A 27,271-nucleotide genomic window follows, 5' to 3' on the forward strand; every position below is an offset into this window, starting at 1 on the left:
GGAAGAGAGGAGAGGAAAGGAGAAGAGCAGAAAAGCAGTACAAGGAAGGCGGTCAGCACTGCAATCGAGCTAACGGGTAGTGGTACCAAGGAAGCAGGAAGGCCCCACGACTAAGCCCCCGTTACCCTGTCATGATGCCACAGTCGTACAAATATTTTCCTAGAGTACAATAATGAGTTCACTGGCACAGGAAGTTAAAAAGACCAACTCATGGTGTTTTTTGTTCTCTTCACCTCAAAATGCAATTCAGTGCACCAGTTCCAGATGCTCTGTTTTTGTTTAGCAAACAAAACAGACAAGAGTACAGATTTGTTTGTTACTCTCAAATTATAGAGATGCTGAAAAGTGCATAAAGATAATAGTAGGTGTGCAACTATGCTTAAGGTTACACAGATTGCAGAAAGTAGCTTCACATTCATATCCAAGTTACGCCACAAAGCTTAGAGTGAGTAAGAAGTTCTTTTCCTTTAAAGATCTCAAGTTGTTGAGCACTTGACCTAATTAATTAAAGCCAAACAACAGCACTAACTGCCCATCTGTCTTCATATGTGACAGTGCATTTCACCTTACCAGGATAAAAACCTGAACAAGATAGTAGTGGGCAGCCTTTGAAACCACACCTGAGCAACTTTTTAGTGCAGGTGATGCGACTATGTTTCTGCTTGCAACTGTCACCTGGGCCAATATTTTAATTTTAATCGCCACAAGGACTGCTCCCAGAATCATTCAAAGATTGACTGACGCAGAGGAAGTGGCTGTTGTGCTCAGCCGAAAAGAAATTAGTCGCAATATCCCCACTTCCTCTGGCTGTAGAAAGCCTAGGAGTCGCTGCAGTTGCATAAACAGCCTTCTCGTTTAAAAATATATTTCCCTTCATTGGCGAAATGAAAACTTTTTTTGGTGCCTACTGCTGTGGACAGGAGTACAACTGCAATGGTGTCATGATACCTTGCCAACGTGTTCAAAAGAATGAATGACTGCTCCAGGAATGGAGAATAAACACTACAACAGTTTAAACTGCCTCATGTTCATGTTCATAGAGGTTATCTTGGTTATAAAGAGGCCAGACTTTACTACAAGGCATGTTATGAAGAAATGCATCCCCACTAACTAAAAGAAAGGAACTTCCTGTAGTGCAATTCTACTGCTTCGAAGATAACACACCCACAGTAACTGCAACAGCTAAGCTCTAGTCTATGTTGAATGTCATTTGTTAGGACAATGGTCCGCATAGGTTCACACCATGCCCATTAAAAAGTATAGCAGGCATAGGCCAAATGAGAAACAAATATATCTGACAATTTTTGAGGAGCAGTTTTCATAGAAGTGCTGCCGAAGCCAGACGCCGAGACACCAAAAAAGAAAAAGTGTAAGAATGTCTGTAATATGCATGATAAATCAGAAACCCAACACATTCTCAACAACGCACGTGTCTTCTCAACTCCTATGTCACAAGAGCCAAGTCACAGGAAACTCACAGGTGACCGCAGACTCCCATTCACTCTCACTCTGATCGTATCTGAACTGTCATGACCCCAAGCAGCTCCCGCACATAAAATCACAACTTCAGAAAAGATTGCAAAGCAAAATAGTAGTTAAGCTAGTTAAAGCTACCATCTCTTAGCAGGTGAAGGAAGAGTGAATGAGAAAAAAAAAAAGCGAGGACAAAGCAGCGAAGGCAGGCACAAAAATCTATCCTACAGCAAACAGCCCAGCTCAAGATAAAACACACACTTGCTGAGCAAAAATAAACAAATGCCCAGTGAATGCAACAGCTACAAAGCAAGACGCAGTAACAGCAGTACAAGAATGAACTAGTTTCGTATTGCCAGCGTCCAAGGCCAACATGAGTGATGTGAAAGACTGGAGCCATATTTATGCACAATAAGGAGCAAGCAGCCCCAAAGGAAACACTATTTATGGTGCCGCTCGGTTCGTTGCCTTCTCAATGCATGCGAATAAACCAAGCTACAAGCAAGCCACAATGAAGCCCTCCAACAGAGCCTCCTTCTTCGTGCACACCCAGACGCATGCAGACACGACACCAGCAACGACAAGCTCTCAGTGGCCAAAAGCGTGTGGCACACAGACACCATACTGTCCCAAGTATCAGTGGAGCCACATGCTTAGTGCTGTCACTTTGGAAATGCCTCAAGTAGCAGACACTATGCTCTGACAGCTATTCCTGTGGCTACGCAGCAAAAAAGAAACGAGAACAAGGCGGTAGTCTCTGTAAGTGTGCTGTCCTCGCGCTCACAAGCTAGCCATCTAGATTTGGGGTTCACACCTGCGGATGCTGCTGCACAGTAACAGTTATCATAAATTAATCGGCAACAGTGCCTAAGGCCCCTTAGTTTGCCACGCTTCTGCGAAAAATCGTGGGTTTGAGCAATTTTTGCAGAATTATTAACCCCAACATTCTCTTTCCTGGATGCTATAGCTGTTATGCGCATCAGTAGGATGAGAAGAAAACTAATTAACCTCATTCGCATCAATACTGCACGCGGCAGGAGTATGAGCCCTCGGGAGACTTTCAAAAGAAATATTACAATTATAAATTCTCATCTTGTTCAGACTAAGCATACCAAAGCCCCAACCCCATCAGAAAAAAAAAAAAAAAAGACGCAACTGGCATGCTAAAATACGGAAGCAAAGGATTTGTCGATGTTATTTTGAGAGGCAGCACTTCAGAGGTGCTAGCCACAATCGAGCAAAGCAGAGTCTTTGACGCATTAAGGGGGGACGTGTGGATCTGAGATGAATTCCTTAGTTGTTGGTGTAGAGCAATAAAATTTGGCAATTTTGTTGGGAAGTTCACTGAAGGCTTAAATAAAAAATTTAACTGATATAATTTCTTAAGCAGTTTCGACATTATCAATTTTTATATGCTGCACTGCCATACTAAACTTTCAGAAAGCCTGGCGTGACAACAAAACACGGTAGGAGCCTGCTATCACTCTGAAGTGTTACCAAAAGGAATGGTTGATATAGCGACATTATATCTGTAAATGTCCTAGCTGAGCAGCCACAGCATCCTGTAACTGGATTCACTGCTTTCTGAGAAAGGAGAATTTCTTGGGTGGTTGCATTAATGCTGCCCCAGACTTCCAAGGTGTTTAAAACCCCATTCCGAGGTATCTAGGCCAGCACACAACTAATATTCTAGCTTTCATTCATATTCTCTGAAAAGGACTCATTCCGACGATGCCCGACACATTTCACGAGGCAAGTATCGGAGAATACCTTTCAGTGAAATTTTTCACACCAGCCAACAAATATTCTATGCCTTCTTCACTTGTCAGTTACAGCTAAGCGTACTGTTGTAAGGCTAATTGACTGCATTAAAAACTTAATTTTCAGGTAGTGCTGACCTCCATATGTCCTTTGTGGTGTGGTGTGTGTCAACATGCTCAACAGGACCTGGCATGGCAAGTATCTATCTCTTCAATGGTTTCAAGCTGATACTTGGGGCAGTATGTTACAGGGGCACCGAGCCAAGATCAGGACATGCAAAAGTGCGTCGTCCCCCGGACAGTACCTGGGCTTTGCGAACAGCGTCGTCTTGGCGCTGCTTCTCTAAATCTTCCTTCCTTTTGCGGCGGATCTGATGCAGGGAGACGTAAGCATGCAACATGAACAGTCCACCATTTCCCTCCTCTCCCAGCAATACGGTTTACAATGCACCAACAAAGTCAACGCCAACCCCTCGCCCCTCTCAACAGAGACATGCCCACTGAGCAAGGCAGAGGGAGGGTAGAAAACAATGCTCACCCCAAGCAACTGCCGTAAACGACCGGACAAAGTAAAAAGGCAATAGAAGGTCACAGAATAGAAAGTTAGCAACGAGAATGTCCCCAGGCAGCTTAAGATGAAGCGAGCAATAGGCTTGAGAGAGAGAGAGACACTTTTCACAAGCTATCAAACAACAGTGCCTGTCACGACGTCAACATTTTGAACAGACGGCATGCATCCATCTGCCAGTGGGGGGGATAGCTGACGAATTTGCACATACACCTAAAATGATACATCAATATCAGAGTTACATCCTGCACTGCAAGTCATGCTCCAAAGTTGATCATTTCACAAAGACAAGCGAGGGAAGGTGAGACTGCATTTCTCTGTAGCAAGCTCTGGAGCGGAAAAGAGGGGGCATAATGACTAGAACGTAATAAAATAGCTCATGGAAGAGAAAAAAAAAAAACAAAGAAAGGAACCTCAATCATTTGCTGAGTGCGCAATTCCTTTTCGATGCGCTGCTGTTCCAGGCGTTCCAGGCGCTCTTGCTGCTTCAGCAACTTCTCGTGCTCCTGCTGCCGCCTTGCTTCTTCAACTAAGAAACAAAGAAGGGGGGAATACAAAGAAGGGGGGAATAAGCAGTAGTGCAACAATGAGAAGTTGCGGCTTTTTTTTTTCATTCTTTAATTTCCTCAACACTGCAACAAGTGCAAAAGCATGGGCTCTCACAAGGCGTGTCCAGAAAGTAAGAATACACTGCGTGTCAGCCGTTTAGTCACAAAGCTAGACAAGAGGTGCCAGCACTGCCAAAGACGCTGAACCTAGAGCGTCCCTTTGCCCTGCAGTTTTCGGTGCTCTGCCACTGGCTTGCCACGTAGCATGCTTTAGAAATGTCAGCGCCGATCCAGACTCCCACCAAATGTGAGAGGCAATCCGACATACACTTTCTGCACACAAGAGGCACACCACCAGTGGATATTCATAAACAGAATTATACTGTTTATGCTGGTGTTATAAATCGATGGAGCATGGCAAAGTGGTACCGTGAGTTCTTAGCAGGAATGTTCATGATGAAAAAAGGAGCGGGAGGCCATTTTTTCAAAGGCACTAATGATGAAAACCTTTCGTACAGGCGTGCGACGACAAGGGGATTGCACGAGCTTGTTCCCGAAGTGTCAAGGACTATGATTCATGAAGTTTCAGCTAAAGGGTGCTCAAGATGCCAAATGACAAGCTGAAAACAAAAAGGGACGGGTTACACGCTGAACTTCCTTGCGCACTATATGCACAGGAAGGAGACCATTTTCTGGACTATAGTGACCAGGGACAAACCTGGCTTTTCACCACACACCTGAATGCTAACAGCAATCACTCCAACAGCTCCATACACAATCCTTGAAACTACACAGATTCTACACTTCCATCTAAAACAGCAAACTGATGGCGACAGTTAAGGGGGGACGAGGGTCTTAAAACTAACTTTTTTATTTATGGCTAGAATCTCATAAAATTTTGCACACAGATGCATTTTTCTCTTCTGATTCCAAATATGCAATCATAATTGAGCTGGTGGTCTTAGATCTTACGAAGTCCGGAATGTAATTAGGTAATTTCCTACGCAGCTTTAATGAACTTTCTCACTGCAATTTGTTGCTTTTATTTACATGAATTGATAGCCAGAGAGTTTCCATACCCGATGACATTCTTCGTTTTTCTCTAAAGGCATGTCATCCTGACATACTATGTCGAGAGTAAGAGGTCGCACTATATTACACGGCAACTCGTTAAGCTAATTGTAAATTGCTATTTATATATACGTGGCCTAAACAAAAAATGTAAGAATGTCATCGGGTATGGGAATTTGCTGGCTATCAAATCATGTAATTAAAAGCAACAAAATGCATTGGGAAAGTTCATTAAAGCTGCGTAAGAAATTATCTAATTACACTCTAGAATTTAAGATAACTTTTTATCTAAGACCACAAGCTCAATTATGACTACATTTTTGAAATCAGAAGAGAAAAACGCATCTGTGTGCAAAATTTCATGACATTCTAGCCACAAATAAAAAGGTCTGTTTTAAGACCCTTGTCCCCCCTTAACTAGGACAGATGCACCATTTTGCTCGTTTACTTCATGACTCTAGGGACAACAATTAATGCCACTGCGTACTGCGAAACCTATGGCAGTCCAAAAACAAACAGAAGAAACTGTTTGAAAATGGGAGATGCATGCTTCCGGAGGAGGCACCTTCCAGGCCTGGAAATGCCTGAAAGGTGCACCAATCTGCTCTCTAGAGACACTGGCGGGAAGGGGGGGGGGGGGGGCTTTACACAGGCCACAATTTTTTAATCTCAAGAGGACTATTGTATACACTCATGCAAGGGTCACACTTTTTTTTTTTTTGTGGCTCGACGGGGTGCAGGTTTTCATGGAACTGGCATCTTGTTGTAAATTTTTTCCATTCTTTCCAATTACAGCAGCGCCCTGATTTTATATGCCCCTTTTATGTGGTGACACACATTTTTATGAAAAATCAGCGCAGCCCTGGCAAATCCTTCAAATGCATAATGCAATGAAAGTATGGATGATGCAATGCGTGCCCCAACAACCAGTGCAAGTTAACTGCATGCAGCAGAACAGGTTGCTAGATCACTCACTTGCAAACGCCATGTGATTCTAAGCTATCAAGATCCTCCGAAGATACAGCGCTCAGCTGCCGGTAATGACAGCTTGGCTGATGGTTCAGAGTGGCACTCCACATGTGTGACCCACGGTCGTTAGTGTGCGGTGGTACCATTGCCTGGCTTGCTTTTCAGCATGCTCTGCTGCCAAGGGCTTCAAAGCAACAATAAATTATATTTAATTTTTAATGTGAGGTTATTGTGCGACGGTACGCTGGCAACAAGGTTACACCTTTTATGATAAAATGTGGCTGGATTCAAATAACCTTCACAGCAACTCTGATGCAAAGCATGCCACGCCTAGTGACACCGCGCACACAGAACGCTACAATGGTGCGTATTTCGCCATTCACCGAGTCAGGCAGGTGGCGTGTTGCCGCACGGAAACACACTTCTAGTGTAGGTGCACACCATTCTGGCTTTTGCACAACCTAACATTTTGTCCTTTCAGGTGTGAATGCAGAGTGCACAGGTCGAGTCGACAACACTGAGGCACCATGTTTTCGCAGTTCCAGGCGGAGTCCGGTGAGCGTGGAACGACGTGTCTATGGTCGCGCCGAGTGTCGCAGACAATTATCAGAGTCTATTAGCTTCCAGGGGGATGCACCAAGCAGGCAAAAATTATGTGCACATGACAATTCTCTTGGCTGACATTCTTTTCTTTTTTTTTCTAAATTACCGGCTGTGCCAAGTAGGGAGGTGTGGTTCTTACACGAGGGCAGCCCTTATGCAAGTATATACAGTATGCTGCTAATGCAGTAAATTATTCCATTGCAATACTGGCCTTTGTACACACATTGTGACTGCAAGAACAGATTTATGTAACCACATAAATTTGACAAGATTTTCTTCACTAGGAAATGGCAGGTTTCTCAAGGCCTGATAATTACGCTAGAAAGAGCCCCAAGTTATTTCGGGCTTCATACTTCGGCACCAACCCCCAGAGGAGAGCCCCAGCCCAAACCACCCTACACCCTTCCGCCTGCTTTCACTCATCACCGTAGATGTCAAAAGGCAACACTCTCCACCCACCATGCTGCTGCTCGAAGTGCCTGTGATGGAGCAGGGCCGCAGCCTCCTGCAGGGCGCGCTCCTGTGGGTCCGGGGAAGGGCGGCTGCGGGGCCGTCCCCTCCGAGAACCCCCGGCAGCCAGGGTCGACAGTGGATGCGCACCCGCCAGGCCGGGCAGGCCCAGCAGTGGCGAAGCACCGCTGGTCGCTGCTGAGGAGGCAGGCAGTGGCATCAGGGATGGCACTGCAGGCACCCCACACAGTAGGCGCAGACGCAGGGCCATCTCCTCTTCGCTCAGCACACGGCAGTCCTGCACACAGTGGCAAGTCAAACCCTGCAGACCAACACACCTGCTGGCTCAGATCCAAGTAGTATCACCGGCAGCTCTCATATCAGGCTAGTGTAGTGCACCTCAGCTCACTCTTGCCGCAAGTGAAACAACAATATCCAGACCGGAATTTGCGTAAGTAACAGGTTTAGGCTGATGACTGTACCTAACATTTTGAAAGAATTGGTATTTGAACTTGCTTAATTTAAACTTTTGGTTTATTTGGGTTAAGGCTATGGTCACAGAATCAACATCAGGTGCATTAAGAGGAGCTCAGCTGGTTCAAACTTCACATAATGCAGACACACTTTGATTCCTTTTAGAGTTTGGGTTATCGAGGCTCGATCAGAACTGTACAAGGCCTTTCACAATGGCGCAATTAAAGGCCTCTGCGAACAGAACGACAGGAAGCACTGACACACCACCCAGTGTCTACTTGTGAACCTGCGTAATCTCAACAGCACCGTGACAGAATTAAAAGATGAGGTCTGTTCCAGGCCTGACCTTGCAGCGCACACAAAACAGCACAGATGCCTTGGCAGCGAATGCTCACAAAAACTTTGTAAAACGAAGATGAGATTCGCACATCCCTGCATGTCTGTCGGATGGATTAATCAGCCGCCTAACATCTAATTATTTCACATTGCATTTCTTCTCCAAGTGATGACCATGTTGACGAGTCAGAGGTGCTGCTGAAAGTCAGCCAGCTATCCTAAGCATGCCTCACCACCTTGGTTCCACGTGCCTTGTTGCAGTGTTTCCACGTACCGAAGAGAGACCTGTCAGGTTCCTTAACGTGCACAAAAATCTCGTCCACCAGCCCTTTTTGCATTTTGTTCCTCCATGAAAACCTAACTGCCACAGACCAGACCCATGACCTAGTGCTTTGTGGTGGAACACCCCAGCCACTCCAACTGCAGTGACAGGTCCTTGCTATTGTATTTAGAACAATCAGAGCCTCCCGTTGAATCTTCAGTGCACTCCTGGCCCCAAGGGCCCAGCACGGGTGATTCCTCAATCATCACCGCTCGCAGAATCCGGCACTATTTGCAACTAACAAGTTTTGGTAAAAGTCAAATAATGTGTCAATCTCAACTGCACAGCAAGCACCCAGACTTACATCGGTGCCTTCTCCACCATTCACGGACTCAATGAAGGTTCCCACAATCATCCTGGAGCTGAAGCTGAAGTTCTCCCTTCCAATGTCAGTGATGCTATTCTTCTGTAAGTACTGCACAAGAAGGCAAAGGAAGGGGAGGTTAAAAAAAAAAAAACAATGCACCACCAACAATTACAAAAATTGAAAGCTACTCACTACAGGTGAACTTAGATAAAAATTTTGGCTGCAAAGCTAATTAATATGAGCATGGTTGCAAAAATTTCATATTTCTGAATAGCTCAAAAGAATACGGATAGTTTAAAAGAAAATGAAATATGCTTTTTCACAAAACGAAGCCATGAAAACACTGGTACCAATTTGCTTTCCCTGCCAGTGGGCTCACAAACTGTTATCGACAGTACCTGGCACAACAAGAGAATGTGCTATGCAGTGCTGCACTAAATTTTCCCATTCACAAGCACGGGGCAGCAGCAGCCCTCAATTCTCACTGACACATTTCTTTCATGCAAGGCCTCTCAGTAGCACGCAGTGCACTTTTGCCACATGCTAGCCATAAACTCCACAGTTAAACTGCAAGTTCATTTATACGACAAGCACAAGGATGTGTACGCCAAGCCAATGAATGCTGTTCAGATATGGCACAACATTTTACTACGCATTCAGGTTAGCAGGAAAACCAGTGATTTCCAAATATTCCTCAGAATACACTGAACAGCAAATATGGTTCACAATCTAGTTAAATATTTGTATCCCTCTACATTCACCAACATATGCAAGCAAAAGAACTTGAAATGCATTTTTGCCTGCCCTCTGCCCCTTTTAGCCTTTCTTTGAGGCAGACAACAAAGAGGACAACAATAAACTGCCAATGCCAACAAACAATTCTGACTACAAAAGGCATGCTGGGTCACTTACCCTGAGCACTTCGGGGTAGTTCTTAAGTTTTTTGCCACAAGGAGCAATGTAGACAACTTCCCCCTTGACACCAGACTTGCTGAAACACCTTACTCGGGTCTGCCTCTGCCACCTGCCACAAAGAAAGAAAACCGCAGAACAAGTTTGTACTAATATTTTTTTAATGGCCTAGCGAACAGTGCAGTTAAATTCAACTCCATTCTAACTCCATTCTAATTCTGAACAAACAGTGCCCAGAAAGGCAAGAAAACTGGTATTTTGAAATCATGTTGAACATCTACCGTATTTACTCGCATAATGATCGCACTTTTTTTTTTCAAAAAATTGACGCAAATTTAGGGGTGCGATCATTACGCGGGGTAAGTTTTTTACAAAAAATTTTTGAGCACCGAAAACGCAAACAAGTCACAGGCAGACAACCCTTATCACACGGGCGCGCTACCTGCGGTTACGCCGCTAAACCCTGTTATCGCGAACCGATCTTGGCTTACATCGTTAACCGAGAAGGTAGAGTGCAAAAAGCGCAATAGCTGGCCCACTTCGAGAACGTAGTACTTTCTTCGCACTAAATCACGTTCCAAGAGCAACACATCAAAATAGGCAGTGTGAACAGTGCTGCGCGACGGCGCTTTTATGCGGCCTTCGATCTCGTCCGATAGCGTGGCAACAGCGTACAACAGCAACGTCCCGCGGCGCTCAAGCTATGCATTTTACCGCCGTTACGCCGAAAAATGTCCGGTCCCTGCCGCATCGTTGATGTACTTAGGTGACACGTTCGCAACGCTCGGAGCACTGGATTCCGCGCGCTTACCGCAATGGTGCCGCCCGCGAGCGCGGCGGACGACGGCGCTCTGTACTCCCTACTCGTCGCTAGGCCTAACTTGTTTCATATCGAAGCCACAGTGGACAGCGGTTTTGAATTGACCAACGCTATAATGAATGTTCTACTTACGGTGCCGCCTTACTCACAACCTCATTGTTTCATATTAAAAGAAATATATACGATCGATTTCAGCGACGCCTTCGCAGTGGAGCTGGCCAAGCAGATGGGGTCACTCGCGCTGCAACGGCGGCAGCTGGTACGCGGCTGCGAACTTAAAACTAGCTTGTATCGCAGTTATCACTCCTACCAGCAACTCTGTACAGGCCCGCAATCCTCAAGGAGGATTCATTTTTGATGTTCCCGTATCCCAGGGCTTATTATTTACGAGAACAATAAAGTTTAGCCGGATCACCGCGTCACTTCGTTCGTTGCACCGCAACCCAGAACGGTGGAGAGACTTGCGACAACGGTGAACCGTGATTCGAGATAACCGTAGTTAAAGGGACCATGAAAAGAATTAAAAGACGCTTGTAAATGTTAGAAGTTATGCTCAGAAGCACTGACACCAAGTATGAGTCTTCGGAACTGAGCCGGCAATTTATTATGGCTTTTTAAAAATCGCGTTTTTTAAAGTTCGCGGGCCGATTGGTGTCTTCGTAGGGAGCGATTTTGAAACCAAAACCGGGAAAACAGACGTCACTAGTCCCATGACGTCGGTAGGCCACCACACGCTGTCATTCGCTCGAGCCGCGGCAGCTACGACGTCACGGGCACACTTCCGGTAGCGGTGAAAATCGTCTGCTCGAGGCGCCGCGCGACCCCCTCGGGCAAGCGCGGGCCAGGGCATTGCCTTCACGCATATGTTTCCAATTTACCTCTGCCGCCTCTTTCTGCCGGGAGTTCGGGAGCAAAGAAAGCGCCGAGACCGGAGAGACGCTGCCGACGCACGCTGCTCCTCGGGAGTGCGACAACCGGAAGCCGTAAACCGAACGTCAGCGAATGACGTATTCATGGGCGGAGCCCAGTCCCGGAGCTGTTTTCTTTATTTTTTCTTGGTGCTCCGCGCGTATGAGTTGAGGGGGGAGAGGAGGAGCGTGATTTTTAATCGTCTATAACTTCGTTGTTATTCACGCTAGCTCGAAAATTCTTTCGCTGGGGTGACGAGTGATGGATTGCCTATCTTTACGTAATCTCAATTAATTTGTTTCATAGTCTCTTTAAGTTTGGTATCCGCGGTTAAGCATAACCGCATTTAGACTGCCCGTGTGACCGCAGGTCAACCAACAGGCGGCTGCCGCTGCAATGCTGACAAAGCAAGATGGTAATCTGCACGTGCCATCTGTCAGACAGACAAGCAAGTACGATCATCGTCGGCTAGACTCGACATCGTCGACAAATTGCCGCGGCAAGTTCGGGGTGCGATCATTACGCGGGGAATAAAAAAAACTGAATTTTGCCAACAAAATTTGTGGGTGCGATCATTACGCGAGTGCGATCATTATGCGAGTAAATACGGTAATACTGAAAAGTGAACCTGGGATGAACAGAAAGAAAAAAAAAGCAGCATATGCTCCAAAACATGCCCAATCATTTCCCACCAAGCATAATGCACCTGGGATAAACCATTCCAATTAACATGAGGCTAGAATAACCAACTAATGTTTATTTGCACAGGTTTCACTCTATACACCTTTCCTTCTCCGCTGTCCAGAGCACATGCCCCACACATTACAGCAATACATCAACAACATGGTCTGCATTAGTACACATACATTTCTAGTTTACTCAACCGTAAGTCGCAAAAGTACTTAATGCAAGCAAAACAAGCTTCCCACTATTTCCTTTGTGTAGAGTTTACAATAGATTCTCATTAATTCATCTTTTAAGTGGACAAGAGATTTTTGTTTGAAATATTACAAGTTTATTATCAGAAGTGTACCTTAATATGATCAAAAACTGAATGCAATTTGCTTTGCGAATATCTATATAGACAAATAGTATTTTTGGACTATTTCTCTACGCTAATGTAGGTAAATTCTTTATTACCTCATGAAATATGGGCGGAATGCAGTGATATGGTTACTCAAGTGCGTTGAAAAAAAGTTATCAATAATGCGCTGGTTTCTTAATAGAGTAAAACCACATTAAGAACTCAAGTGACAGGAAAAATGCTCCGCATTTGTCCGAAGGTCAAATAGTTGAATGGCTACAAAAAAAAAAAAAACTTTCAGAAACAGTTTCGCATTGCAGGATATTTAACTGATAAAAAAACAGGCAATGCTTGTCTTCTCATTTATGTCATAAACTGTCATAGCATTGACAGAAAACTGCAAGGCAATGACGATTGTTCGCAATATTGTCATGGTGCATCGCATGCCCACTGTGGGAGCACCAAAGCAGAAAGTAGTAAGGCCTTCCACGGCCTCTTTCACGACGATGATGCAATGGCAGTGGAGCCTCTTCAAAGCGGCGGTGCACATGGAAGGAGGCTTCACCACAAAGCGAGCAGCTCGCGATGAGCGCGCATTATGAACGCACCACGCAGATGGAAGCAAGGGGAATGAACATCTGTGCCCAAACAGCGCTACGCCTTCTAAAAAGAAACAAACAAAAAAAAACTGCGACATGCTAGTCAGCGTCCAAACTGGCACGCAGCTGGGCTTGGCTCACTGAAGCGCGACCGACAGCTGCAATCGTTGCATGCTTGTAGCTAAGCTCAAAAAAACAAAACTATGCACCGACAGGGCAACTCCGATTGGCACAGCCCCCCCTACATGCGCCAGTATGGGACACGCGGTTGGAGGGGGCCAAATCTTCAGCTCACGCAGTGCCAGAAATCTGACGTACTGGACCTCGGTTGCCGCTCTTTCATGAGCCAGGAGAGCAGAAGCAAGAGAGAAAGTTTCAATTAACCGAATTTCAGAGAAATCACGGTACGAATTAAGCTTCTTTAAAATGCAATGAAGCTATAGCCAGCCAACCAAAATTTTGAAATTTATTTGAATTAACCGAAAGTAGGAATTACCAGACTGAATTATCGCATGTCTACTGGAACTGTTGTCACTTTCAAGCGCACTTATGTTTACTAACACTGTGACAGCTGAAACACAGTAAAACCTCTTAAGTCTAACTTCAAGAGATTGGAAAAAAAAAAAGCCACAATTATCTTAAGATCAAATTGTGCATCGAATGGTCCCAAAAACTGCCACAAACCACTAGCCCAAAAGTAAAATTTATTTGAAAACCAAGGCAATGGTCATCCCCTTTTAATTTCCATCAATCGCCCCAGTTGCAGGTAATCAGGTGTCTCCACACTTAGCAACAAGATGCGACATGACAAAATCTATGCCTTACCCACGTTCCAAGGGGATTCTGACTTCACGTTCATCAGTCACGTAGCACCGCCTCCGCTTTGGCGAGCCTTCTGAAATGCATAATAGAAAGCAAAGTCCCATTCAAGGCCAAACAGGGATGACAGCCTATACAGCGACAAAAATTGCTGCCGCCATCTACCGGTACAAGCGGAATGTACATGTGCACTGCAACAGACCTATACAAGTAAAAGAGCCGCTTATGGGTGTGCTATAAAGACCCTTTTGAAAAATAGTTGTTCAATATGCCTAGCTATGCCATGCAACCCAGTGCCTTTCTTCACACTGAGTACAGAGCTTTTCATAACGACACACTATGACAACGAGAGGCCTGGCTTGAAATCTCTGGCATGTGTGCGTGTGTGCGCATATTGCGCTGAGGTAGAAAAGAAGGCTATTCAATGACCTGGATCTCTTAGTAGCTGTCAGGCAGGCAGCCTTACCGTGTTCGTCTGTGTGACGTTTGGATACCCTCTCGGTCAGCGAAGTTGGAATGCTGCTAGACGTGCTGGCTGCAGCCGATTTCTCGGTGTCCTCTGTGTCGGAAGTGCCACTCATGGACCGAGAGTCACCCACAGCCGACTCCGAGTCACTTGAAGAATCAGCTGGGTCGGCATATTCCCCAACAGCAGGACAACACAGAGTGAGTACAAGCAAATGGTTGTGCAAAAGAAAAGCACTACTTCTGATGCGTATTCAACCTTGCACACATTACACAGACACCTGAGAACAAACCCAATCGATTTCTGCTATTGGTAAAGAGAGATTTTATGGCTCTTTCTGGGTGCGTTGGCATTTGTCCGGCAGCAGATGTTCTTAACGCCGAAGAAACGACTAAAAACATTTCCCATTCCTTGATTCAAACTCGTGACGTCTATACTGAAAAAGACTCTGATCACCATTTCGAAGTGTACGGCAGTGCAACTAAGCCTCTGAGATCTGTGTAAAAACTGCACAGTAATCTACACTTATAGGCCAGCTTCAAATTGTCCCTAGTGTCCCTAGTAGAGGGGTCACCCGTAACTGGTACTCCAAGCTGAAGCAACGACCAGTACAGGTGCAGCACCAACACTTAGCAAGCCGCTCACAGTGCGGTAGACAGGCAGCACTCACCACTGACAGAGGCATTGTGCTCGACCTCCTGTCGCTTGGACCGTGGCCGGTGCTGGTCTCGGGAAACCTCGCCATCTGGGGAGCTGCGTTTGGTCCCCTGGCGGGGCGGGGCTTCCCGGCTTGGGGGGCGAGCCATGGGCGAAGGTGCACCGAGTGGGGGCAGTGGCACGGACAGTGATGACCCTGGCCGACTCCCTCCCGAACTGGCTGACGGTGACGACTCACGCCCAGGGACCTCAGGCCCCGACCGAGGTAACTGCGGAGACAAGACAAGATGGTGGCTTGTGCGTTCCTTTGCGAGTTCAGCAAATTGTGCAAGATGCCCAGACTGTCACCCAATCGATAATAGGTTTCAAGTCTGCTCTTCTCGGCTGGCTCTACTAACTGTGTGCACACTAGTGGTGTCGCTTTGCATACGCCAAGCCTGTGCAGCAATGTAGCACTTATTGATGAAAGAAGGCATCACTTTAATCAATATCAGCACAGAAGTTGCGCCTAAAAGCAGCCTATTAGTACCAGCCTTGCTTCAACTGACACATTCCCAAGGCAATCACTTCACACACAAAAAAAAAATCCACAACAAAGCATGCATGCCCACACTACCGCATTTACTTGAGCAACGAACCCACTCTCAACATCTTTCGAAGCGAACGATGCTATCCACAGGTGACATGAACGCAGGTATTGCGGGGACACAACTTGTCAACTACGTGCTTTTGTTGATGGGGTGGACAAGCATGAAATTTTGACTCCTACAGAAAATCGGTTGAAACTTTTTTTTCTTCCCGGGTGACCAACTCCCCCCCCCCTAATTGATGTCCCCCTTGATGTCAACTTTTCTAGAAAAAAACTGGACTGGCTAACATGCAATTTGGTGCAATACAAATCCCTTCAATTCCGTGACCAAATTGCACTGTGAACAGTGTGAAAAATTTCAGATGACTCAGAAATTATACCCATCACTACGGATGACACAAATGTGAGAGCTGGGATTACTGGCATGCTCAACGCATATGCTCACCCTGCGAAAAAGACAAACAGCGAGCCTGGTGGTTTTGGCCGTGGTTTTCCCTCTCTACTCTTTCCTCATCCACAAGTGAATGTAACAGAGAAGCCCAGGGGCGCAATTAAGACAGTAAAAGGCAAAGCAAAACTTACTGTGTTGTTCCTAGACTTGTAACCCTGGGATGCTAGTAGCTGGAACCTTTGTAAAGACTCCTGTTGCCTTGGAGACAGCTTGGCATTCTGCACCAAAAGACATGGCCAAGAATGTGGCGCAAGTTTTGGGCACAGTGCATTTTTTGTTTTTATTGTATTTGAAACTGAAAGCTGTAAATGAATACTTGCACAATGCAGTCACACTTCTTGCAATGGCTGAACATGCACGTCGTTTGCACACAAACAGTGTCCAGAAAAAAAAAAGAAGAAAAATAACGATCTGGTGCTGAAAGTCTGACTCAAAGACTTTGCCAATGACATTTTCCCTGACATTATGATAACAATGAATTAGCATCTTTTACATATCCAGTGCAAGACGTATTTATGCAGGGTTCTATGGTGCCAAGTTGGACACCATGGGAACAAACGATAATAAATCAAGATTGAAATTTCTACCAAGCAAACCAAAGCATCTGCACCCTTTATAACATAATAAATGGAGAGTGCTGGTCTGCTGCTAGTTTGGTCACACCCCCAATGCTCCTTACAGCAGTCGTACAAGAATGACTAGTTGTGCTGTTCTTTTGTGACACAAAAGATCATAATAACCTTCAAAGCAAAATATAACAATGTCATAAGTGTTCTTTTGTGACACAAAAGATCATAATAACCTTCAAAGCAAAATATAACAATGTCATAAGTGCACATTTCACGCAAAAGGGTCAGAAATGCAATGCCCACCTGTGCAGCCAGGGCACCGAGGAGAAGCCCCATGGGACTGCAATCCCTAGGCGGTCCCAGAGGCTCTGAAAGTAGCGGGGAGCTCCGAGGCCGACGCCCCCGTCGCCGTGACGAGGATGATGATGGCCCCAGGGGCGCACCAAGGGGAGGGCCGCCCTTGCCACCACTCAGGCTGGCTGGAAGGGTCTCCAGAATGTGGCGCTGGTGGGCAGCAGGAGGAGGTGGTGGGCCAGGCACCGCGGGTGGTCCCACGGGGGTCAGGGTCACCTCGGGAGACAGAAACGCCGTGGCAATGGGGCTCCGCTTGACACACAGGTCCAGGGGCATGGCCCCACCCCCGCCACCACCCCCACCATCTCGGCTGGAAGACGGCTCGCCCGCCGCGCCCAGGTGCGCAGGGGGAGCAGGGGAGTGGCGAGCGGTGCCCCCGCCAGAGGACGAGGACCCAATCTGAGAGGAATGGGCAGGGCTTGGGAACAAGCTCGGAGGGGCCAGGTGCGCAGACCCCCCACCAGAGGGAGGCCGAGATGGCAACGACGACGGCTGCTGCAGCATGAGGCAGTCGGCCAGCTGCAACAAAGATACTGTGGGATGCAACCGCCTGCCCTCCACGCACTTGCAAACACCCAGTTTGTCAGAAAATAGGTTTCTTCAGTCCAACACTCAGTACGGACAGACAGGGGCCGCAACTATGCGAACTACTGAGGCACCATCAGCAACAAGTGAAACGAACAAGACAGCGGACAGCAAAATGGGAAGCCCTTAGCTGGGGGAACCTCAATACTAGCGTCAGATAATTTCACTTAGAAGGCGTCAACACTGTCCTTTAAATGTGTTGATCAATGATCAATCTCACTTGTATTTTTCTCTCCAGGAGCATAATATGCTGGTGCCTTTGTGTTAGCACTTCAGCTCTCTTGTTCCAGTTTCATTCTTTGGTGATAGTACATGTAAGTAAAACCTCAAGATGAAAGTAACGAAAGGTAGGAGCACTGTCCTCTCCAGTGGTTTTCACAGGTTGGCGAAGACAAGGAGAGTAAAACCTTAAAAACGATTTACTTGAAATCTGATTTGGCTTGCCCATTTTTTTTTTAACAGTACCGAAATTTATTACACTACCATATTCACATGTATGTAACGTGGCCACGAATATAACATGAGAGGGGAGTTTGAGACCACACCGAACTAAAACTAAAAAGAAATAAATAAACAAATATGATATGTAGCTGTCGTAGCCAGCAAAGAATAGCACAAGATTCCTGAATTCCAAGCTCCACAGCCATATCAGTAAAGTGACACAACGCCAGTCTTGATGAAATTTTGTCGCAGCTCGAAGATTAAGTGAGCAGACTAGCTGGCACAATCAAACAGCTAGTAAAAGCCAACACAATTAACTCCGCAGACCAACTCTGCAGACAAAACAATACCGAACGAACGTGACAGGCAGCCCAGAAAGATGGGCACGGGTTCCAAAAGGCCCACACGCACCTTGGCAGCGGCAGCCGACGCCAGGCCGGACTCACGGCGGCCCCTGCGGCTGCGGCGCCCCTGCTGGCCGCCACGCTCACGCACCAGGCTCCCCAGGGGCAGCGTGATGCCTGGCCGCGAACCCTCGCCGCCCCCACCTGCCTTGCCCGATGCAGCCAGCAGGTCCGCCCCGCTGGGCCCCAGGAATGGTGGCGACAAGCCAGGCGGACCTTTGGCCGAACCCAGCAGCAGCTTCTCCCTGCAGCCACGCATTCCAGCAATGCATTCACCAGCGTGCTTAGTTAATTAGGCTTTCACACTCACAACAAGCACATAATGTTAGTGCACTTTCTTTTGTAGTACCAATGAACACATGACGAACCAAAAATTAAATACATATCACTTTAACGTGTGTCACCAGAGCTTTTCACCAGACGAGCGAAGGCTCGCCCAGTCTGCCCAATGACGTCACCGGGATAAGGGACGATACACAGTAAGGTGTCTCCCTAATCTGTTGCGAACTACTGTGAGCAGTAATTTTTTTTTAATTATTTTTAAATTACAGGGCCCACACACAGCTTTCAAATTTGACTCAAGTACCCACAAAGGCCATCTCTATTGATTTGTGTTTGTTGGCTCAGTGGTTATGGTGCTCGGCTGCTGACCCGAAAGACGCGGGTTCGATCCCGGCCGCGGCGGTTGAATTTCTTTGGAGGAGAAATTCGAGGCCCCGTGTACTGTGCGATATCAGTGCACGTTAAAGAACCCCAGGTGGTCGAAATTTCCGGAGCCCTCCACTACGGCGTCTCTCATAGCCTTAGTCGCTTTGGGACGTTAAACCCCATAAACCAACCATAAACCATCTATTGATTTGTTGCACTAGAATATGCCTATCGAAATTATTTCAGGGTCCCTTTAATGACCTCTTCCATGACAGTGAATTCTCGTCAGTTTGAACTCGCTTATTACAAACTGCTGGTTTATTTGATGTCATGCCTTGGTCTTGTCAACTGTATCAACAATGCTCCTGATCTGCACAGTTCGAAAAAAAATTTTTGTTCCCCTTCTCAATGTTCCAGTTACCAAAAGTTAACAGAGCTAAAACAGACAGGAAAGAAAAATACAATGCCAAAGCTTACTTGACTGAATTTAGAATGATGCTATCCTGAAGAAGGTCCAAGTGCTTTGACGATCTGCTGTGGGCTGATGGAGGTAGCATCTTGCCAAGAGCTTGAGACCCATTCATGCCTGAAAGAGAGAGAACACATCATGCATGGCAAAATGGCCGGCCAAGATCCAGTTGCTGCCCCAGTCCGAGCCCAAGGTCTCACTGCTGCCAGCAACAATTAAAAGCATCAACAGCCCACCTGTCAGTGGCGGCAAGATATACTGCTTCACAGTTCATTTCTGCCACCATCTTTCTGCCTTAAAGAACCTTCACCTGCCCTTTCTGTGGAAGCCATGCCGTGTAAGGAAAGCATTAGCTCTGCTTTTGTCTAGCAACAAAAATCAGCATCAGGATACGAAGGAAACTACAGGCATCATCTGCGGTAAGCACTTAGCATAATGCAGAGGGTCTACACCTGGCTGTAGCTTGAAGTTATGTTATGGTGGTAGTGCAGCAAATACAAAAAAGTTAACCACTTTGCTTCCCTCACACCCTTCGCCACATGGCTCACCACTAATTAAAAGTAAAGTTTATTTCTTTCGCTTCGATTACTCAACAATAACAACAGAGAAATCAAGAATCCAAAGCTGTATGCTGTAAGGCGCGCACGCATGCACGCACGCACGCACACACGCACACACAACACACACACACGGGTAATATTTTTCACTACTTTTCTGCACAAAAAAAACTCATGTTACCGAAAATGAGAACAGAAGATTCTTCATCTTCCGATCATATATATAAGGACTTAAGAACACTACGTACATCACTTCAAGACACACACACAAAAAAAGATGTAAATGCTGAATGAAATTGGTGCCACAAAGTAGTCGCACACAAGCTGTGAACACTTTTTCAGTTGACACGACACAGTAGGAAGTAGTGCAAAATAAAATTGCTTCTCTGGCAAAAACAAAAAACAAAGCAGCAACACAAGAAACCAAAGGAAACTGCCTCTGCAACTGTGTGCTCAATGGCTCACCCCTGCGCACCAAACATACATCCAGTCGTCAAAAAAAAAAAAAATAACAACAAAAACAGACAACGCAGACCAGCAACTGGTCCTACCTGACACATTGCACTCGAAGTGCACATCGCCAGGTTTGGAATAGGCGTGCCCAGCAAGCACTTCCTCGACTGCTCAAAGGGAGCGAGAGAAGAGTGCCAGAGACAATGCGTTAGTGAGAGCATGCGATTCCAAGGAAAGAGAATATCACACAGACAGGGACTGGAAGGTTGGATGGTATGTTTCAAAGTGCACTGTCTTCAATGCTTCCTGGAACACAGTGCTAACAATGCTTTCATGTCCAATTGCCAAAACAATGCATAAGACAGCCATGCACGGCCACTCCGCTATTTGAATAGGACAGAAAATGCTGTAGTATTCAAAGAATAATGACCTGAACTTCTCTAATTCTGTGTGAATTGTTTGGATGGCTGTAAATTTGGTAATGTCACATTTCGATGTTATTCTCAAAACAACACTTTTTGATTAGCGAAAGTCACATTGATCTTTCGCATTCAACATGTAGCATACTTTTCACTATGCTACAACAGAGAGCACAAATCCAACTATCTACGGTGGGGCAGTTATCACCAGTGAAGAATATCCCATTTTAAGCTGACCAACATCTTTAGTGTTTTTTTTTAAGTTGCACAAAAAACTTCTGAGAGGACTGTTAGATAAGCTACAAATATGGCCCTTATACACGCTAAACAGGCATAAACTGTCGCTCTCATCATACAAACATAACCTGTCTTATAACAAACTGGCCCATCATGATCAAACCAACTCATGCATGTTCCCTTTGATCCAGCACTTCTATACTGAGCGATAACTTCACTACTTTAGGAAAGATACAAGATCATGAAAACAACCTCCACAAAAATAATGTAGCAAATTACAGCACGCCATAAGCAAAAGCAAAATAAGGCATACATTTATGCAGAAAATTATGCGATGTTTTTGTTTTATGCCATGTGTGCGTGTCACAGATACTACACCATTGAAAAAAAAATCCAATCTGTGCCATACAAGCACGAAAGGCTGTATGAGCTGCTTCACTTGTGAAGTTTAATAATGTCCCTGGCAAGGCACAAAGGGACAACATTCCAGTGCCTTCTTGTCTTCAAGAAGTACCTACTAAACCAACTTTACAACTGTCTGCTTTAAAAAGTACAGCTCATGAATATCAAAATGCTCAAATGCCGCCAGTATTCAGCCTTCCCCTTCAAAATAAGGACTTTCAATCAATCAATCACGGTGTACTGCAATTAGTTTCATAAAAAAAGTTATTTTGTACTGAAAACATTTTTGTCCATGGTGGTAATGAAGACTTCACAGTAGGGGTGTGCAAATATTTAAAACTTCGAATACAAATCGAATGCTTATTATTAAGTTCATATTTGATTAGAGAAAACGATATTCAGCAATTTTGGCATATATTTTTTTGGTGGTAAGGTGGGGGTGGGGGCATTCTATAACTCGACGTTCAGATAATTTGGACATTTCATCCTGTCCCTTGAAGTCCGTATTAGTGAGGTTTTACTACCTATCATACTACTTTTAGTGGATAGCCCTGTGTTAATAGACGGATTCCATTTTGTCAATGTCTAATAAAGCATATCTATGCATGTCGGGTTTTATTTTTTTTGTATGGTGCTGAGTCAGTCTAGTTTTGTTTATTTCGGTCGCAGCGACCATACATTACTTTTAAAAATAAAAAAATACGGAAAAGAACAACTGCTTATTCATCTTTTAGATTCGTATTCAAAAATTTCATATTCACACCCCTCTACTTCCCAAACAATGCTAAAACAAGCAACCCTGAGCAAAATGCTAGTTTGCTACAGTGTTAAGAAACAAATACATTTCTAGTGCCTTCCACTGTAAGCTACCATTAAGGTCTTGTTGCAGTTATCCAGAACACAATGAGTTCCCCAGAACATCTTCATCTGCCCATAGCACAAAACACCATCAGCACGTAAAGTGAAGTTGTAGTATGGCCAAATAAAGTCAAGGTGCCTGATCCAAGCATCAAGTAACAATGGAGGCAGCCATGTCCAGTGAACAGTGGTCTGTTCTAGATTTCACACTGCAAATCTTACAAGAAAGGTTCCAAAAATTGGTCAGGTTTTAAAAATTGTAAACTGCATGCTGGGCACTTCAATGTCACAACTAACATAATCAAGCACCTAAAACTGCACAAAAAGAAAAAAAAAAACTCCTCAAGCATTTAAAAAAATCAAACAAACATCCCAAGCACAAGACACCCTCTTTTTAGTTTCCCCTCATTTTTATTATCAGGCCACGAGATAAACTACCGGGCAGCATATCGAACAAGAATTTTGCCTCTAAAACTTTCTGTACTTGCTTGGGTATAAATAAAACCATGCCACCTACCTCAGCAGTCTCATTACAAAACACTTGTTGCAGTCTTAGGATTTCAGCAACTGCCACCCGTGCAATGTGCTAATACCAACAAAAAGATATAACACAACAAGAAGACAAAGAATACACAAATGGGGCTACAGAAGTAGAAGACTGCCTTCTCTCCAGCCCTGCCAGCAGACTGATGTCTGTCGCACTGGTGTATTCCAATGGATGTGGAGCATGTACAGCCTTTGGCCAAGTTTAGAGCCAAGGGGGTTTGCTTCTGAGCCACACCGTGTGGCTCACTGTGCCTCCCCAGCATTCCAAATCTCCCAAAGGTTAAGTAGATCTTTGGTCCTGCCCCCTCCAATGGGGTAGGACTTCCACGAATGCTACACGGGAGCCCCACTGCACAGCTTAGAAGCAAGCACCCTGGGCTCTTTAACGTTTGCCAAACACTCGGTGCAAGCATGCCTGAGCACAGGAACAGAGAGTGCATGCAGTGTCCCTTGCCAACAACAAAGAGGGAGGGAAGTGGGGGAGGGGAGGAGAGCGGTGGACTGCTCTGGCAAAACTCACGTCTGCGCGACTGCGATGGGGAGGGCGATGGCTGCTGCTGCCTGAGAGCATGGTCCAGCTTAGAGCCGCTGGCCAGGCCAGAGGTGGTGCCCTGCCTCAGCAGGCTGGCCAGGGTCATGCCCCCCTGGTCAGCGGAGGACCACCAGGCCCCTGAACACAGCCCACACCACCACCCACACCAAGCTCAGTAACCTCCACCACCACCACCACCGGGCTTTCCACCACCAACGCAAAGTTGGATCCACTGGTGCCGCCACCATGAGAGACCATCACGCATCCCCTTGGGTCCCAACACATCCAGAATATGAAAGAAGACAGTACTCTATTCCGTCCTACTTTTGCTACTTCCCTCTCAATAACAAAACATTAGTTCCTAGACAGCAGTCCCATTATTTTGTCGGTTTATGCCCCATCAACCAGCCCAGGTGCATACTTTCATGAAGAAGCTACTGTCACACTTGAAAATCCCTGCTGCTGCTGCTAACAGCACTGCCAACAGTGTCACGACAAAATTTCTACACCCCCACGACAACACAGCCTTTTTCTTATTTTTTTTTTTTTTCAACGGGAAAAAAACCACTGTTTGAATTTATGTGCTACCGAGTATACATAATGAAAGAAACAATTCACCCTCCATTGTGGACAAAAGGTAGGCAAAGCCTCAAAGGTTCACTTTTCGGCAGCGATATGCCTATTACAGGCCAAACAAATGGGAGCAGTTGAAGCCAGCCCAAAGAAGAAAGCCTGCGAGCTACCATTCTCAGATCCAACCATTGCTTCTGCAACCGCAATATTGCTCTTGGCCCCTCAGACAGAATATGAGAGCAAAAGCCTCACGATACACCAGACATCAATCGCAAATAATACGAATGTTGCAGTGTTGTGCACAGAGATCATTTGACAGTATAAGGTGGTGCATACTACCAATGTCATGATCCAGTCACATTATTACTATCCTGACAAGGAATGCAGCAGTTGCAGTAGCTTAGTTAAGCAAGCTCCTGCTTTGCGGACCATCGGTTCCCACTTGGTACATACCTTCCTTCAAATCATGAAATGTTTCGAGCTTCCACATTATCAAACTAGTCTGAATCCCCAGCCTAGTTCGCCTGCAGTGGTAAGTGGGGTTTAGCATCCCAAAGCTGCATGTAGGGACACAGTAGTAGAGGGCTCCGGATGGATTTCAACCACTCGGGGCTTTTTAACTTCCACTCACATGACACACAACATGGGCATTTTTGCATTTTGCCTCCATGCAAGACACTTAGTTCACAGAGGTTCGATCCCCGGCTTTGGGCCAGCAGCCAGACACCGAAGCCACTGAACCATCACAAGCGGGCAGACTCCTCCTTCAAGCGTGCTTGAAAATATCCTCAACATTCCACTGCAGAGTTGAAATGAAACTCCAAATTTGCTTGCAAACCTACTCAATAATCCGCTATAACTTTTCGAGGCATAAAACACAACGCGTTGCGCACTGTGACCCACCCGATTCCTTAACACACGAAAACATGGCATACTAGCATAATTTTTCTTGCACAAGTTCTTCGAAGGAACACTGAGGACAGCTCCATTTAATTTTTGTTCTTAGTAAACTATATGGCTCTTTCTGGCTATGTTGATGTTTGCTTGGCACCAAAACACGTAGCAGAAAATTGGATTTAAAAACTTTCCCACTGCATGGTTTGAACATGTGACACTGATGTTAAAACCAAGAAAGGTAGCCACGATCCCGGTTTGTGAGTGAATGGCCTGGCCGTCTAGCCTAGCCTCAGTGATCCGCACAAAAGAAAAAAAACTGTCCATCTTAAGACATATCAGTTTGCTTGTGGAAATGGTTGGAGGAGAACACACACGTACTTCGTTCTATGACGCTTCCTAGCTAATAAAAGCTGGCAACAGCTTCCTGCGACCCGAACGAATTTTTGTGTCAATGCTTTCTGTTCTTGAGCACCTGAATGATCAAGCGCTGAAACACACAGCAACAAATGGAAAGCAATCACAAGACCAGCTTGAAAATAAAATGTACTGGGCAAACTTGCGCCCACAAAACAATGAACCACCACTGCAGTAAAACCAAAAGTGAGATGGGTAGCTAGCAAGAATAAGATAGTTGCAGATTGCAAGCAGCCTTTCATTACGTGTATCATTGCAGATTCTGCTTCACCGCAGACTGTCATGACAGTTTCCAAAAATAATCCAAGCACTGAAGCTCGTTAACAGTTTAACATCAACCATGCATCCAACACAAAAGCAGGAACATGTGCATGAAACGAACAAGCTGAGTTACTCGGCAATATTCTGTTATTCAGTCGCTTTTAGAACATTTACATTTGAACTGGAACAATCAAAGCTACTTTCTCCAGGCAAAAAGTGAAACTTGAAATAAGTGAAACCTTTGCCAAGAAGAAGCGCCAAGGTAGAAAAGTGAAAGTTTGAAACAAATAAAAAATTACATTTAAAGTAAAGAATCAGAGGCACACCGAGGGCACAGTAGGCCAAGTGCAGTTTTAAAATTTTGTCTGAAATGGCTGGAAGCATGACACATGAGCTTTTTAATGATCCTGACCTTACTGCAAGAACAGTCCCAAAAGCAGCATTAACAATAAGCCCATCATGTGTTGAGTGCAACTATTAAAAACATTTTTCTCTAAACACTGCACTTGTCAGGACTTGTCAGGTGCTTTGTCAATGTAACATCAATTCACAGCTGCTTAAATTATTCAATAAGAAAAACAAGCCTTCACAAGCCCAAAAAGCTACCCAGCTGAAAAAGTCAGAATCCTGCATTTTGCATTGGCACCGACATGCGGACAATAATGCTGCGTGAATAACATCTAACAGGAATGTTTCATGTGACATTACAAGTACCAACAGAATTTACCTATTAAGTTTAAGCCTGTGCACTCCAAAGCAATTAAAGTTTCACAACCAAGCCAGTAATGTGCTGCCTTGTGGCCAGCAAGCAAGGAACTTGTATTAGTGCACCACCACTAAGAAATCAGCTTTATTCAGTGAAACGAAGGCACACAAAATGGTGCCACAATCCTGTAGCTTTCAGCCTACCGAAATGAAGTGTTACACTTGCAAGCCAGCAAGTTGATGCACTGTTATCCACCGGCCAAGAGTTACCGTTCATTCACGGTGCCACCTCACTGCTTGCAGCAAGGGGAAAAGTGCCAAGAAGGAAAATGGCAAATCAAGCAGCTAGAGGAGAGAGTGAAACTCATAAAGACAGAAAGAAGCGAGCCCCGCAGCAAACAAGCTCGCAAAGAGAAGAGAGAGAAGAGAGAGAGCAACAGAGAGAGAGAGAGAGACCAACCTGAGGGAAGCGAAGGTGAGGAGGATGCAGGCGGTGGCTGAGTGGAACGCGAAGAGCAAGCAGAAGAGGCGGCCACCCCTTCCAGGAGATGGTTGGGGGAGGAAGAGGGAGGGGGGCTCTGGAAGGCCGTGCCCCTGGCCAGCAGGGGGGAGAAGGGGGGAAAGGGGCTCACCCCCAGGGAGGTGGACGGGGGGAACGAGGGAGGGCTCATGGCTGTGGAGGGATGCACAGGACAGAGCGGCAGCAAGCAAGAAGGGTGCCAGAGAGAGAGAGAGAGAGACAAGAAGAGAAAGATGAAGAGGCAGGTACCCAGAAAAGAGGCCACCACCGCTTCTCCCCACCCTGACCAGCCTTTCAAAT

The 27,271-nt window shown here is 45.7% G+C and overlaps 1 protein-coding gene across 10 annotated transcripts in view; it reads right to left on the reverse strand.

Moving 5' to 3' along the window:
• The window catches only part of LOC149340779 (bromodomain adjacent to zinc finger domain protein 2B-like), an 84,033-nt gene that overhangs the window by 44,186 nt on the left and 12,576 nt on the right, over positions 1–27,271 (reverse strand). For 4 of the 10 annotated variants that reach the window (XM_089549617.1, XM_089549619.1, XM_089549620.1 and 1 more), the window contains 13 exons: positions 23,590–23,739; positions 19,606–19,714; positions 18,488–18,725; positions 17,000–17,569; positions 16,259–16,345; positions 15,101–15,356; positions 14,431–14,592; positions 13,971–14,040; positions 9,794–9,905; positions 8,879–8,989; positions 7,452–7,740; positions 4,215–4,330; positions 3,539–3,604 (listed from right to left, as the gene is read on the reverse strand). In XM_089549617.1, coding sequence (XP_089405743.1) covers positions 3,539–3,604; positions 4,215–4,330; positions 7,452–7,740; positions 8,879–8,989; positions 9,794–9,905; positions 13,971–14,040; positions 14,431–14,592; positions 15,101–15,356; positions 16,259–16,345; positions 17,000–17,569; positions 18,488–18,725; positions 19,606–19,714; positions 23,590–23,739 — 2,336 coding nt within the window. Of the gene's footprint in view, positions 1–3,538; positions 3,605–4,214; positions 4,331–7,451; positions 7,741–8,878; positions 8,990–9,793; positions 9,906–13,970; positions 14,041–14,430; positions 14,593–15,100; positions 15,357–16,258; positions 16,346–16,999; positions 17,570–18,487; positions 18,726–19,605; positions 19,715–23,589; positions 23,740–26,911; positions 27,125–27,271 lie in introns of all 10 variants that reach the window. The other 6 variants (XM_089549625.1, XM_089549624.1, XM_089549623.1 and 3 more) reach the window with 4 other exon arrangements.

This window comes from Amblyomma mixtum, chromosome 6, assembly GCF_055824585.1.
Source record: "Amblyomma mixtum isolate Tamu chromosome 6, ASM5582458v1, whole genome shotgun sequence".
Taxonomy (NCBI): domain Eukaryota; kingdom Metazoa; phylum Arthropoda; class Arachnida; order Ixodida; family Ixodidae; genus Amblyomma; species Amblyomma mixtum.